We start from the raw sequence: 16461 nt of genomic DNA on the forward strand, positions 1-16461 counted from the left end.
TTCACTCACCAATATCACTACTGGACTCGGCGTGTGTACGCTCCAATACAAAACAAGCAACTGAAGCAGCGCTAAAGTCGCGCGGTTGACGCGTATACTACGAGTCGCGCGACACAACTAGCGGCAGGTTCAGCGGCGCGGCGCCATGTGTATGCTGCCATAGTTATATGTTGTCTTTTAGTCGCGCGACGTGTCGCGCGGCACAAGTCGCGCGACACGTCGCGCTCATGTGAACAAGCCCTAACTGCTTTGTCCCCAGCAGTGGTAGTAGTAGTAGTACCTGACCTGCCCTGTTGTCCCGGTAGTGGGTGGAGTGTAAGGGCGCAGGATACGGGTTTTGTGCAGTCTTACTCATGCCAATCTCTCCCTGCACGTTTAGATTTCAGTTTGTGGTACGCATAATAGAAGATTCTCTGAATGTGTACACTTGGACAAACTGGGAGTGATGTAAATAGTTGTATTATAAGAAGCGAGATATCAATACAGAAGACTGTGCCACTCTACAGCCATGACGTTTTTAGTTGTGGTGTTACCTTTCAATTGAATTGGTTTTAGTTATATACGTATACACTTTACGTCAGGACGAACTATTAACATGTGTTCTAAGCATTGTTTATAATGATTCAAAAATGAACATGTCATTTTGTAATGTGATCATGCGCGATGTGGGATCACAAAGATTTACTCACTTCTGTTGTGCCTGATAGAGCGCATGCTTGCAGCTACTGTCTAGCGTGACTTCATTCACTTCTGCCTGAGTCTAAAACACAGAGCCATTCAAATATGAAGGTTTCAACATTTTGATTTTTCCTCAAATTTACCACATTTTGCGCTGAAAACCCAGTCAAAATAACTGTGTAGAAATTATAGCAACAGCAATTCTAGACAACGTTCTTTTTATACGGTGTTAGGTTGTGAGGACAGCTACTGACTTGCTGTGTACCAATGACTGTAACATCATTTTGCGTATGTGATGGTGAGATATGGACACCTACAATTTTAATATATTTTATAATTATACGTTTTTTAAATGCCACGGGATGATATATTATAGAGAGAAGTGAAGGCATCATTTCACTTTCAGATATTAAAGTTGCATCTATTCATTCCATTTGTTCAAAACGTTTTCCAGTGGTAAACAGTAAACATTTCGGAAGTTCAGTTAAACTGGACTGGAAATGGATGTCGAGTCGGAAATTGGTCGTCAACAGCTTGCTTCTGAGTTGCATGTTCGGTTATATCGACACATTGAATATTTATTTTTGGCGTAAGTTAGGCCTATTACTCGAGGGGTTGGGAAAGCCTCAGCTCTGCCTTTGTCTTTCTGTCGGCAAAATATCTCGATAACAAATATGACCTACAGACTCGAAATTTTGCATGTGCTTTTTTTACATATTGGCAACATCGAGTTCGATAATGGTGGCTGAGTGTGTTAAAGCCTATAACACGGGTTAGTATCGCGAGAATGCATTACGCTATAAACTTGAAATGTTGTATATTTTGCTAAGCTATCACTAAGGGCTCTGGCAAAATTCCTGTTTTGTGTGTCTATCTGTCTGTGTGTCTGTTTTGATCTGAATATTTCAATAACGAATTGAGCTATAAACTTGAAATTTTGCGTAGAATTTTATATCTTTATAGACAACGCCGTTTTTGATTATGGGCAGGATTTGGCTGAGCGTTTACGTAGTCTAACTATCCGTAGGATATATTGAGAAAGATTTCATCTGACTTGATCTAATTGAAGTTTTGTAACAAGAATGTGTTCGATAATGGTTCAAGTCTAACCACAAGAGTTTGCTGTGCGTAACTGAAGCGCCATCATTTAGTAGCCTGGAACAAAATATTTTCTACTTGATTATCTGTCTAACGTAGGGCATCTCAAGAATTAAATGAATTTTTACATGCAAAACGTGTTACGCGAAATGTGTCCTCCTACACCTATACCTACGAACAAGAGCAATGGAAAAAGTTGGTGTAAAGCATCCGATGATGTAAATTGTATTATAGCAAACCAGATATTCTACTGCTATATACCTGTGAGTAACGAGTTTGTTACTTCTGATCAACTTGTTAAATATTATAAAACCCCTCCGATGATAAAGTCTACCTAATTTTCCTATTTTGATCAGCCCTCCTGCACACCTCAGGTAAACATTTACCCCCCGTGACGTCAGTAGGATCGATGTCTCCCCCGACCCAGGTTTACGGCTGTATGCGGCGCCGAAGACCTTTAAATGTCAGCCCCAGGCGCGGCGCCCTGCGTCAGTTTGTCCTCAGCCGGACTGGGCTGGACGTGTACCTCTCAGTGTCAGTCAGTGCAAGTGGCCTTTCTCTGTGAATGTAATGATAAATGGTTCCAAGGAACTGAGTCAACACTATAATGCGTAACCTTTGAGGTTCCTTATTGCATTTAGTGTCTTAAAGTTTCAGACTGTGCGTGGTATAGACGCGCGGTGTATTCTAACTTTAACACAGATTAGAATAAAATCTCATACATGTTAATGTTAAACATTACAAAAAATGTGTTTTGTGTCTCAATTGCTATCAAATCTTTTAATATCGAGCTTTACATTTCATGAGGAATGTTTGTAAGTTTACTTAATTATTGAATCTTCTACTTCCGTAAGTTTCTGAATCACGCAACGAAAATGTCGATGATATACTCGCTGAAGAATTACATATTCGACGCGGACATGTCCTTGTGCACGGAGATCTTCTACACCTTGGCATGCCTGAGGGGTGGCACCGGCAGTGGGGGCGGCGTCACGACGTCCTCTAGACAAGCGGAGCGTTGCTCCTTCTCGGACACGAGCGACACGGACGGTGAAGACGCGACTTGGGTGGACGACGCGGTGTGGTACGACTCTCTCTGGATGGACGATGACCACGAACAGTCCTTGGAGCTCTCTTACTGCTCTCAGGTAACAGAGGTTGAAAGTGGGCTCAAGGCTCTCACAGAGGGTAAGGGATAAGCAAGAAATAGTTTCACGTCACGCACCCGCAGTTTTACTTATTCTGAACTAGAAGGTTCGCGAAATTCAGCCTGGTTGGGGCGATTTTTGGTTATCTGTGATCACTCATCTGACCTCCATAGAGAAATCTCCGTAAGGGTTATCCTAGCCAAGCATGTGCAGTTAAGTAGAGTACGTTTTAGGTCAGGAGCGTAGAGCCAATTTGCATTTTATAAGCACAAACCCTAGTTTTTCTGTGAAGTCTATGGAGATATTTTCCCTCTAACATAAATCCATCATCAACCGCAATAGTTTTAGTGAGGGTCGCAATGAGAGATTGTTGTGATTTTATACTATAATTATTTTCTCAGATCACATTTTTCTTATCTTGGGACACTTGAAACTAATCGTCAGACACGAAAATTACAGTTAAATCAATGCCGGCCAACTATATATAGACCGACCATTTGGTTGAAAGTGGCGACTTTTTATTTGTCGTCTGGCACTGAGGTGTTATTTGTGTAACGGGCGGGTGGTATTAAGCCTGCCAAGCTAAGAAAATGTAGTCTGATAAAAAAATATTGTTTGGTATTTTAACCCTCTCGACCCCTCACCAAAAGTAACGTGGCTCACGATCCATTTCTGTAGGGAAAATTCCTCAATTGATTTCACGAAAAACTAGTTTGTGTCTATGCAATTTAAATTGGCTTTAGGCTCTTCAACTTTTAGGCAAATACACCACGTACGGAACTAGGATAGCGTGTAAAACACATTGTCTACGTCACATGGATCCTTTCTGATTAGGGCGTTCTATTGCAGATCCTCCTTCTTCTCTATACTACCCTGGATACCCTATGTGACAAGACATGACAGTTGATGTTAAATTGTAAAACATACAGGAGCAGCCAAATGTTGAGAGCATACAGAGTGAAGTGCACCACACAGTAAATTGCATCATGAAATTTGAATAAAACAAATAACATCAAGCCACATCTCCATAAAAATTCTTTTTTAAAGTAATTCACATTCAATTTTTGTTTTAGCGGAGAAATATAATGATTAATAACTTATGAGGCCATTCTTAAAATCTCACAGCTGCTGATCTGTCCCTCCGTGCGATAACGCTTGAAAGATAGAAAATTGAAACTGTACGAAAGATCCTCTTGGTCCAAGAAGAACCTATTGTTTTGGGGTCAAAATGGTAGCTCAGTTACACTCCGTGAAAGTTAGGGGTTGCCGGTTCCAACGTTACTCCGTTGAATCAGTTTATTCATATATAATACTTATACTTTTACTCATATATATATATATATATATATATATATATATATATATATATATACACTAATACTGTATGTACCAATGATTCAATTTGGCATGTAGGTCTAACTTATGATTACTATTGCATTGTTCCAGGTTTTACTTTGCACTCTTACGCTTTTGATTAAATGTGCACCATATGTATAGAATTTAAATTCAAACTATAAAATATCACACATTAATCAAAAAGGTTCTGATTAAAAAATTATAAAATATAAGTAGTCGATGATTAATAATAGTTATTGTAACCTTAAATGAGTTTCACACCATTGTTTATATTAAGTTAAAAAAATAATTTATAGTTTAATTTTTAGAAATGTTGTTCCAATCTGTTTTAAAATAGAACGTTCTTAGTAAACACCTTAATTATTTTACTACCCACAGCAATCTCTTTGGTGCTGCTGCTAGCAAACGTTCTAGGGCTATATAGTGCACGCGTGCCTAAGCTGATCGGCAAGGTAGACAAATAAAAACTATTTGTTTATAACCTATAAAAGCATTTATTGTTGTTCACATTTAACTAAAAAAAAAAAAAAACAATGAACATTTATATTTTTTTCTTTATATTACGAGGCTATTACAAGAAAAAGTGGACTTGACTTGACAAAAGGTTCAGACATTCTTATTAATTCCTATTTTAAGTCTTACCTATACGTGTTGTGAAAATTTCACTTTATTTGAAGTCACAATGATATATTTTGTTCTGAGCTTTAAGGTACTAGTGTATAACGTTTTTGCACCTAGTGTACAAATGAAAACAGTCGAGATTGAAGGTATAATTAGTCTTCAAATATTATGTGGTAATATACCTATACATTTAGGAAATATATAGGAAGGTTAGATATAACTGTAGAAACTGTCAAGATTTAGGAGGGCAATAGGGTTCTTGATTAGTCTAATCAGACGGACTAGATTGTGTATATGCCGCATCGTTGCTATATTCCTAATGCTGTGAGACACGTAGAATATAACATCAGGCGGACGGGATTGTTGGCATCGAAGTGGAGTGAAGCCGTTACATTCTCAATCTAGACATTTGTCTAACAACATACGGTTGTCGATAAAACTCCTGTAGTTCCAGATTCTGACACGAGGCTTAGGAGATCGGTTACCGATGAAGACGACATATTATTTCTAATCTACCTGCTTGGAGAAGCTAATTGATATGATAGGCGGTTGATGGCTTGTCTACATGCCGCTATGAGGCTGATGAGGTAGGGTTGCTTGTCAATAGATTATATTTCTAACCTAAACTGTATTTTCAACAGCAAGTCCTTATTATTGGATCATGGATACTGGAAAATCTTGACCGTGTTGTTTGCAATTGGTATGTCTTTATATGTAGGTATTGTATGGAACTGCATCATTTTATGCATTTATTTTATCGTGCAATAATTAGATTGGATTGGATTTTGGCATATTTTTGTTCGATTTCTAGTTTCTGCTCGTTTAAATAGACATTTATTTGCTGCTGAGAATCTTCATACGAATGGGAGAATAAGGAGGAGAAGAAAAAGGAAGTCACTTTTACTAAATTACAGCACATTAATTTTTAATTTCAAGACTTCAAAAATATAAATAGTCTACAATTACTTCAATAAATCACTAATATTAATAGCAAACTTTTTCGCTGTCCATGTACCAACGAGATAGTGTAGAATACAGAAATTATAAATTTTAAAATCGCTGATAGACTTTGATGGTAGTAGGAGTTATCTCTCCGTTCACGTCACAGCCACAAATAGAAATTGGGTCTCCCTAATGGAAACATCATAGCACTAGTGGACAACCGGTATAGAGCATTATGCAGAGATCCGTCCTTTTATCTCCATATAACTACAACCTAACACAAAGGTAGTACTAAGATAAATTTTACTTTATTTAAATGTGTATGAAAGTATTGTTTACATTACGTCCTCAATATTCAACTTAGTTTAGTGTATTAATTAAATAAAGCAAATACAATTTTCACTTTCGAACTAGAGATCAGTTAGTGCTGCGTAGTAGCTGAAGTTGTCTAGTCTCTCATTAAACTTTCTTTTTTAATAAAATAAGGACTAGATTGTGGCGATAGATCCGACATGGTTTAAAAACTCTGATAAGTTTTGTCATCAGGGAATTTTTAGTTAACATTGTGAGAAGACTATCTAGCCAAGCTGTGTAAGACACTCTACAGGCCTTGTGGGGACTTGTAAGTGGGGACCTGTGTGCGTTCTACTTTTAATAAACCTTAAAGTTTGTAGGTATGTTACGTAGTGAGGTAGGCCTACGTAGGCTTAAGTTGTGTCAAATTTGTATATTTTAATTGAAAATTGTATGTTTTTACTAAACATTAAGCAATTCAAAGAATACGTTGGATCTGCTTACCCCCATAAAGCTCTTTAAGCAGGTCACAATGGCAATGATAACGACTAATAACTGTCACCTGTAGCCAGAAAACGCAGAGTTGTTTCAAGCTTTTGTCTGGGGGTCAATGCTTTACGCATTGGAGTACTTTGTTTACGAATTATGGGTTCTAACATATGTAGCAGTTCCTCAAACTTTTCGACACTCATACGTAAATGTCTTTTAAAATCCAGAGGATCTTTCATTACGAGTTCGCGAAAAAGAGTTGCAGATGCACCAAATTCATGTCTCCTGTCGACCCACTTCTTCACCCAAACTCTTTTCCTATTCCAAACAGATTGCAATTCTTCGCTTAAAAGTACAACACAATCTTGAATTGCTTCATTAAAAGCTTCGCAATATTCTTCATCACAATCCGACATGATTTCACAACAGACTGGCCTACGGGCCGACAGTACAACCGATATACTTGCTGCCAATAACTTTCCTTGTGTAAATGGAAATTGGTGGAAAGTGACCTATTGTCAAGTACTGGCCGCCAGTAACTTGCTGTTTCTACTTTCCCCGTCTATAAGCCGCTTTTTGATCGGTTATTATAATCTCTGTCTATATGTTTGCAGGAGTATTGCAATATGATGAAGAGGCGGTCGCGGGACATGGAGACGGAGACAGACGAGGAACTTTTGCTGCTCGTGTTCCCTGCCAATACTCCAGCCGACCACTCCAGCGGCAGTCTCTCCAGCAGTGTCAGTCTTAGTGATAAGAGCGTCTCTACCGACAACAACCAGGTCGAAGAGTACATCGGTGACGTGCCATTTGCGGGTGAGTCAATTTTAAATCTTAGTGATAAAAGTGTCTTTACCGATAACAATCAGACCAAAGAGTTCATAGTTGACGTATTTTCTAGTAAGATAACTCTCAGTCTTAGTGATAAGAGCGTCTCTATCGACAACAACCAGGTCGAAGAGTACATCGGTGACGTGTCGTTTGCGGGTGAGTCAGTTTTCAGTCTTAGTGATGAGAGCGTTTCTACTGATAACAACTATGTCGAAGAGTATATCGATGACGTATTTGTCAGTGAGTTAGCTATATATATAAGGTCTCCACACCTACGTAAATATATCTGTTTCATAACTTATAATATAATAGAGGTAGGAACTCTGTCTAAAAATAAGAAACCAAAATCCAACACAGTGTCATTTCAGTTTATTTTTTTTATTCACATGGGATTTAAAGAATGGAAACATTCCTCATGATATGCTTTTAATTTCACATTGTTTTTATTCACCCACTACAACTTACTTGGTTTCGAATGCTTTTATTTAACTGTGAGGAAATGGAATCAATTGAAATTAATGTATATTTTGAGTAAAACATGATGTTTCCCTATTGTAATGTAAACCTTGGTTTCTCACCTTCCCTCCCAGTATTTTTTGACCCGTTTAATATGGATTTCCAGTGTAAGTTTTCTCACTTTTTCTTAAAAGTCTTTCACTTTTGGGTATAAATGTCACTTCCTCTGGACGTTGTTCATATTGGAGGCATTTGTTTATATCAAAATACTGGAAAATAGAACTTTCTCATCCAAGACTTTGGTTATAATTCTTTCTCATAATATATTCTTTCATACCTCAGAGTGAGCATTTCATTTGTTAGCATTTTGTCTAGTTAAATATTTGAGGAAAATTGTATAATTTTTAAAGCGATTGGATTTTGGAGGAATGTTTGGCACGTCCTCGATACAGGAAACTCGAAGTCTAAGAACGACATAGTTGAACAGTGAATATCCAAGTTTACGACGTCCCGTGGAGATTTGACTTGTAAAGTACGCAGTGGTGTCACGGAGATTCCACAATTAAGCAGGGCGTGACTGGTTTATAGTTAACGAGCGGCGATTTGTCCGAGGTATGTTGCAGGTGTGTGTGTGTGATGGTGACGATCGCTAATGCTAATTTATGCTGGACAGCCGCCACGCCGGATGTGGGGCCGCCCACCGGAAGCTCGGTCCTGCTCCTCTTTGGGTCAACTGTCAGTATGTCTGTCCACCCGGTTATTGTTATTTCACGCTATTATCGAATTACAATCACAACTCATTGTACGGATTCCCTTGAGTCTTTGATCGGCTTCGCACCGAAATTCGTTTTAGATACTTCACTGGGAATCTTTTTTGATTACAGAATTTAAAAAATTGAGATTCATCCAAAATCTCTTTGTCGAAACAAAATGTCAAGAGTTATGGTACAGATTCCAACGCTCACATTTCCTAATGATTTATGTCCAATATATTATAAAGCCCATTTATGAAATATTAACGAATCGGCTGATGAGTGCTTCAAGGTTTATGTCTTGTAACGAACTTGCCGACCAACCCATCCTAGCGCCCTGACATTGAACGCGGACCAGTTTTTCTTCTCTCCCATCTCCCAGTTCCAGATCCAGATGTGAATGGGTCGTGGGGAGCCCCAAGGGTGGGAGTGGGAGCTACAACGGCACTGCTCACCGCACTTCTTGTGTGTTTTTGCATCTCTGCAAGCACAGGCAGTCCCTTGTGTGTCAACCGCAATTCTCCGGCATGTGGTAGGGATCTGTACTCACTTACGTGACGTTCTTCACCAACTGCGGTTTTGTACTGTAATATAGTCCCACTGTCAGAAAATGTAAAATTTAGTAATACACAATCTAAGGCGGTGGCATTGACTAAATATTCAAAATAAAGTGATAAAAAATATCAGTGTTATCTCAGTAGTAATTGTGATAAATGTGCGTCGTCTTCAAAGTACATTTCGTTAGTCTGGCTCAAGTGAACTAATGCACTGTGTTATGTATGATATAGGCTCATCACGAAACGTTGCGTGACGTGCGACACGCTATTATACTTATACGCGTGACCGCTGCGATGTGTACAACCATCATACACAATGTTGTCACAAAACACAACAGTCCCTGTGTAAATGTTACAGATTTGTAAATGTCTGTTTGAAAAGTCAATCTCCGTTAAAACGCCAAAACGGTTTATAAATTATTAACAAAATTAACTTTTTTTTCCAAACATGCTTGTATAAATACAAATAACTCTTCTCGAGATATGAAAAGTTAAATTCAACTAATATCAAAATGTAAGGTATAATATTAATGTATAAGATGAATTTCAATTTAATAAATAATTGTCCTGTATGTAAGTAATCATTTGCCTTCAGGAAGATGTTTTATTGAATTGGTTGCTTCCACGTGACTGGATACTGTGATAACTCACGAAATTAATTAACGCTTCATTTGAAACAAGGAATTTTTTATTTATTTGGAAGCCACGATAAAGTCACTCCGGTCTAAGACAAATGTTTCCTACCGTACAGATACTTATAGTCTAAAACCAGTTTTAAACACTGTTTTTAAAATATAGAGTTGCTTATTTCTAGACAATATCAAATTTTTATTTCAGAGCAATTATTTAGAAAGATGGTGGTTAACAAAACCATATTTAATTAACGAACTGCATACAGGTATTCTCTATCTGTCCAAAAGCTTTAACAACATTCACTGTTACACCATGAGTCTTTGTTAAATGAATTAGCGAAATACGACGTTCAAGGTAACCCGTTCTTCGGCTCTTTTTACCTCAACACTCGAAATCATTGCTTGAAGATGTCGAGCTGTTTTAGCATAATGACCTATGGTGTCCCTCTATCTATACAGGGGGTTTCCCTCCTGCTATGTACGATTTATGAGAATAGATTACACCCACTGATCTAGCATCCAACTGCTTCAATAACTGCTGACACGACTCTTTACTAGATGAAAAATGACTTACAATCTATACTGATAATGCATGGGTGTGTATTGGTGCATCCAATATTTTACTAGGATTTTCTGAAAACAAATAAATTAAAATCGTATATTTTGAATTTTATCTGCGTTGCCATGAGCATGCATTGAAACCTGCAGTCTATGTGGATGATGTTCTTTTAGAGGAAACTAACTTCACTTGTCTATGTGATTTGTCATGATGGAGGGCTGACCTGAGATCATGTCAGCATATGCTAAAGTTAATGTAGGAATATATATATATATATATATATATATGGCTTGCTCCATATAACAAAATTTGTTGTTCAAACATATCAAATATGCATTCTGAGACCTAATTTATCAACATTTAAGGTACATTTTACTACTAGAAATAAAATGCTGCTACTTTTAGTTATGTACAGCTTTTTATATATGATTATGTAGGAAGGTTTCAAGACGTTCGTTTTAGAATGTTTGTATTCTTTAAAATTAGTATTTTGGATCTTTATAATATTATTTATAGCGTTTCTCTTGGCTGTTTTACAGTACACAATGTTTAGTGAAATTAGCTAAACTCTTGGATTTTTACATTTTATATACTTATCTAGTTTACGATCGCATCAAGTGTTAAATATTTACAAACTGACTGTTCTATTTGCTTATCACTACGAAATATTTGGAACACTTCAAAATGGTGGGATTGCCATGCTTTTAAAAACAATATTTTAATATGCCATCTACTATGGATCTATCCTATACATAACCAAATTAATCTTCTAAACTATGGATGAATTTAAACTGATATTTCAGAAAACTGCCTATTTAAATACAGGGGACCTTTGATAGGGTTAAAATACTTGCAAGAAATTTCTCGATTGTGTACTACAATCTTTTTTCCAGAAATGCACTCTCTTCCATCAATTAATTCCCTGAGCGTTAACTCGAAAGGCTGGAAAATTGTATTTATGTCTGTCAATCTGTCCGGATGATGTTTCGAATTATGTGGCCAGCTTTATTTTTACTCGTATGTAGGCAACATTGAGTTAGATAATCCCGCTTGTCATTTCATAGGATTTAGCTGAGCTTTAGAAAATATTTTTACGTTGGTCCTGCAGGTAATCATACTAACAACGGGTTAGATGTTTAACGAGGCTGTTAAGCGACACGTGGTGTGGCTTATCTACAAACATTTTTTTTCTAATTAGGAGTTAGCTTATCTCTACTAGGAGTTGCAACACTTTTTCAACAGGAGACTCAACACAAAAGAAATCTCCAACAGTAGCATCTAATACCGAATTTGTGTATATGCTTCTTGGAGCTGCAACGCATTCTCTAAAGGACACAAAAGTACTCTTCATTTCCATCAATAGTGCCTAATAAGTGATTTGGGTATCCTTTACTTAGAAGTACAACGTAGCCTCAACAGGAGACTCAGCACAAGCGTACTCTTCATTTCTATCAATAGAGTCTGATAAGTGATGATGGTATCTCTTATTTGGAGCAGCAACGTAGCCTCAACAGGAGACTCAGCAAAAGCGTACTCTCCATTTCTATCAATAGAGTCTGATAAGTGATGATGGTATCTCTTATTTGGAGCAGCAACGTAGCCTCAACAGGAGACTCAGCACAAGCGTACTCTTCATTTCTATCAATAGAGTCTGATAAGTGATGATGGTATCTCTTATTTGGAGCAGCAACGTAGCCTCAACAGGAGACTCAGCAAAAGCGTACTCTCCATTTCTATCAATAGAGTCTGATAAGTGATGATGGTATCTCTTATTTGGAGCAGCAACGTAGCCTCAACAGGAGACTCAGCAAAAGCGTACTCTCCATTTCTATCAATAGAGTCTGATAAGTGATGATGGTATCTCTTATTTGGAGCAGCAACGTAGCCTCAACAGGAGACTCAGCACAAGCGTACTCTTCATTTCTATCAATAGAGTCTGATAAGTGATGATGGTATCTCTTATTTGGAGCAGCAACGTAGCCTCAACAGGAGACTCAGCAAAAGCGTACTCTCCATTTCTATCAATAGAGTCTGATAAGTGATGATGGTATCTCTTATTTGGAGCAGCAACGTAGCCTCAACAGGAGACTCAGCACAAGCGTACTCTTCATTTCTATCAATAGAGTCTGATAAGTGATGATGGTATCTCTTATTTGGAGCAGTAACGTAGCCTCAACAGGAGACTCAGCACAAGCGTACTCTTCATTTCTATCAATAGAGTCTGATAGTGATGATGGTATCTCTTATTTGGAGCAGCAACGTAGCCTCAACAGGAGACTCAGCAAAAGCGTACTCTCCATTTCTATCAATAGAGTCTGATAAGTGATTTGGGTATCTCTTACTTAGACGTACAACGTAGCCTCAACAGGTCTCTTACTTAGACGTACAACGTAACCCCAACAGGAGACTCGACACAAACGTACCTACTCTATCTCCATCTAATCGGGGGTTTACGGATATATCTCGAGATTTGTACCACTGTGTAACTGTATCCAGATTAACATGTTACATCGTAGACTCTTGCCGCATTACATACTGTATAATTTTAATTTCTAAAAATTGATTGACTAAATAAACTTAGGTGCATTGCAATTGAATCGAGGGGGGGTTGGTTTAGCTGTGGAATATGTCCGGGATTAGTGATCAGGTCTGACAGAAAGGCACTGTATAAATAGCCATTGGCTCTATCGCCATCCCTCACGAGTGTGAACCCCTTGGACACACGCCTATTCTGTTGTTCTCCTTCTCGCTAACACACTTTCATCTGTATGTAATGTATTTAAACAATCTTCTCACTTGCCCAAAGTTTAAAATGGGCTTTTGTTTGATCTTTAATCTGGATTTAACAGATAAAATAAGACAATATATTGTAAACTCTTGGAAACTCAAAAGTTAAATATCTAATAAAATTAAACTACCGAAAAATATTCGATATACAGCGACAATTTCGAAAAATGTGTGTGAGTCACAGATTTTATTATTGCATTCGTACTGTGACTCACTTGGTCATCGAAAGCATGTCCGGCCACAGTACCTTATCACTTGTCCTTGAGCTGATAACAAACTAAACCAAATACGAAGTCTTCAAGCTTTCGAAAGAAATAATGATATTTCACAATCTCTGTTCTGATTCACTGAACTTTTACAACTTTCGTAAATTAAAGAAACATGCACACTATGTTCATAATATTACCAACTTACTATTTTATAAAATGCATTGCTGTTCTTAGTTTTATTAGTTTGAACATTGGGTAAATATGAAACAATTATTTTACAGCTAAATGTGTATGTTACAATCAAAAATAAAAAATTTAGTAAAAGCTTCTTTTTCTAAAGAACGTGATCAAGCATATATTTAAGTATTAATGACTAATAAAAAACAGTTTAAATAAAGCCAGGGATTCAAAATTAGTGTTGTCTAATACGTAATTGCTCTGTAGACTGAGTAGTTTAAAGGACAGATGGATGTTCGTTGTTGACAGATGTAAATAGTATTGCGAACTGGGAAATTAGTTATGTTCTGAAATTATAATACCTTATCTCCTCTTATTTGAATACATTATCTTTTATTATCTTTCCCCTCATATTCTCTCTTCAGCCTTATTTTTTCTACTTCTAATACGTGGCATGTTCTTGTTTGGTTGTCATCAAAGAAGACTTTGACTTCTCGACATAGTACTTAGTTCGTCATAAAAGTGGTGTCAAAATGCCCAAGAAGATGTTGGATCCCTAGATGTCCTACACTGAATTCTCAGAATTAATTATTTATCGAAAAGGAATGCCATGTTTGTTAGTTTCTCGAAGACAATACACATAGAGAACTTTTGAGTAGTGGGGAGTTATTTTATATCTGAATTTTTGTTACAAAATGTTATTTATCCTCACTTAGTCTGTGTGCCAACATTCAATTTTTCTTTGATATTTTCTTTATACGTGTCTAGTACAGTAACAGTAACGTTTTATTTGTCGGATATTAAGAGTTAGACTGTATCATCTTTTCCAAGAATCGATAGAGCACTGTGTTCCTTCTTAGTAAAAGTGGGTTTTGGGAGAGAAATTGTGTTTAGATTAAGAGACCAGCCTCACAACGAAACCTGTCACCCTGCTCGTCGGATAGCTGCGAAACGATTCCAGTCACGGAGTCTAGAGCTTTCACTGATGTATTGGCTACGACAAATGTAACCCTTATGATCATTGATGGCAGATCTTCGTATTATTTGCATCCGAACTTTTATTACTGAGAGGTAAATTTTGTTGCTCTAATTATTCATGATTAAGTATTTTAAATTTTTCATGTCTGAAATTTGTAACATTTATGTTCTAAACGATATTGAAATCGATGTCAATCAAATATGTGAGTACATTTACTTTAATTTTAATGTTAGTTTGGAGGTTGTGATATGCAAGCAAAGATTTAGAGCACAAGAAACAATTTTATTGGCTTTTTAAAGATGCAAAACTGAGAGGAAACCTCTAGATATCTAAATACCTTTTAGACCTTCATCCCTACATCTGAGTAAAAACACCAGATGGTTAAAATGCTTCTTGAACTAAAGTTGGTAGTTTAAATTACGTTTATTTGTTTACTGGTTCCGGGTACGTACAGCGTCAATTTATTGCCCAGTGTTTATTATTGCCGATGGACAATTTGAGAGGATATGAGGTTTTCGGACATTTGCCATCGTTAAGTTACTAAATAGAACACTAATTGGAATTGACTAACAGAAGATTGGAATCTATGCTTTTCTTCATTTTTCAAAAATACCCGAGGCATAAGGTTAAGTACACAGAAAAATTAAAAACTAACCAGTATGTGACGATGATCTCGTCCTTATTCTGTTCAACGTCAGAATATGCTGTTGGTCTAAAAACTCTTTTATTGGAGCAACTTTAATAACTTCTATAACGCAACAAGTTGAGACTTTAATTTGGCAATGGTCACACTCAATAAAATTGATATTGTTATTTTAATTATTTAATTGTTAATGATTAAACTCGAACTGTTAATTGCGCATTTAAAAAATGTTTTCTACTTTGTGATTTGTTCGATAGTTGGTGCGGCCTTCGCTCGCTGAAGCTGTTTGCGGATTGTTCATCATTCTATATTTTCACCTCGTGGTTCTGACAAGAGTCGTGACTGAAGTCCGGATTACGAAGTTAAACGTGATCCGGTTGTATCATGCCGGCGTCTATCCCGTTCTGAGCAACAGTCAGTGTTGGGTGGGTGAAAATATATATTACGTCTCGGTACATCTAATTTCACGCTTCAGAATGGAGTAGCGCGGGAATTGCGTGATGCATTGTAGAAGCTGATGTTTCAGTGACATTTGGCTTACTTTACTCAACGTTTTATCTATGCTCGATGTAACTACCTCGGAAAACGGTGACCGTCAAGATTGTACCGAGAACTAGGACGATGAGAGCGACACCTCATCACAGTAGACAACGGTCAGCTGAGTGTGCTGTGTGTGGCGGTCAGACCCATGACCCTGAGACCAGCTGTTTGTGGCTGGCTAGCTGCTGGCTTGTGGCAACATGATAACAGTCAGTCGCTCAGTTGTGAGTGAGAGGTGGTACGCTGTGTTGCTACTTGGCTTGTGCCTCGCGGATATAATACACATGTTCTGGTATGTACATCCGCCCCATTGTTGTTTATACCGTATTCAGCTAATTACATGTTGTAATCATGGCAGAACTTTAAAAGGCTTTTCAATGAATATTTAAAATTTAGTTTTGTTACTGATTATGTCGTATTTGTTGTTTACTTGGTCATAAAGTGTTAGAAAGTTAGGTTAGGATTGTGGATTTTAACATTAGGTTATAGCCGCTGACTGATTTGCGCGCTTCTGTTATTTTACGATGTTCTTTATTTGCGCTTTTCGCCAATAATGTTTTCGAATTAACATAGTAGACTTTACTTTGTAGTTTTACAGCAGTATTTTATAACAGCATATATGTGATAAATCTCAAAAATATTTAACAAGTCATTTAATGTATACTCATTAAAACCAAAATCTTGAATCAAAACGTGGGAAAAATCTACTTTAA

The 16461-nt window shown here is 37.2% G+C and overlaps 1 protein-coding gene across 1 annotated transcript in view; it reads left to right on the top strand.

The window, feature by feature from the left end:
- LOC124357475 (ankyrin repeat and sterile alpha motif domain-containing protein 1B) overlaps positions 1-16461 on the top strand; it is a 137593-nt gene that overhangs the window by 78581 nt on the left and 42551 nt on the right. The window contains exon 12 of the mRNA XM_046809311.1: positions 7241-7442. Coding sequence (XP_046665267.1) covers positions 7241-7442 — 202 coding nt within the window. The remainder of the gene's footprint in view (positions 1-7240; positions 7443-16461) is intronic.

The sequence above is a fragment of the Homalodisca vitripennis genome, chromosome 3 (assembly GCF_021130785.1).
Source record: "Homalodisca vitripennis isolate AUS2020 chromosome 3, UT_GWSS_2.1, whole genome shotgun sequence".
In the NCBI taxonomy this organism is placed as follows: domain Eukaryota; kingdom Metazoa; phylum Arthropoda; class Insecta; order Hemiptera; family Cicadellidae; genus Homalodisca; species Homalodisca vitripennis.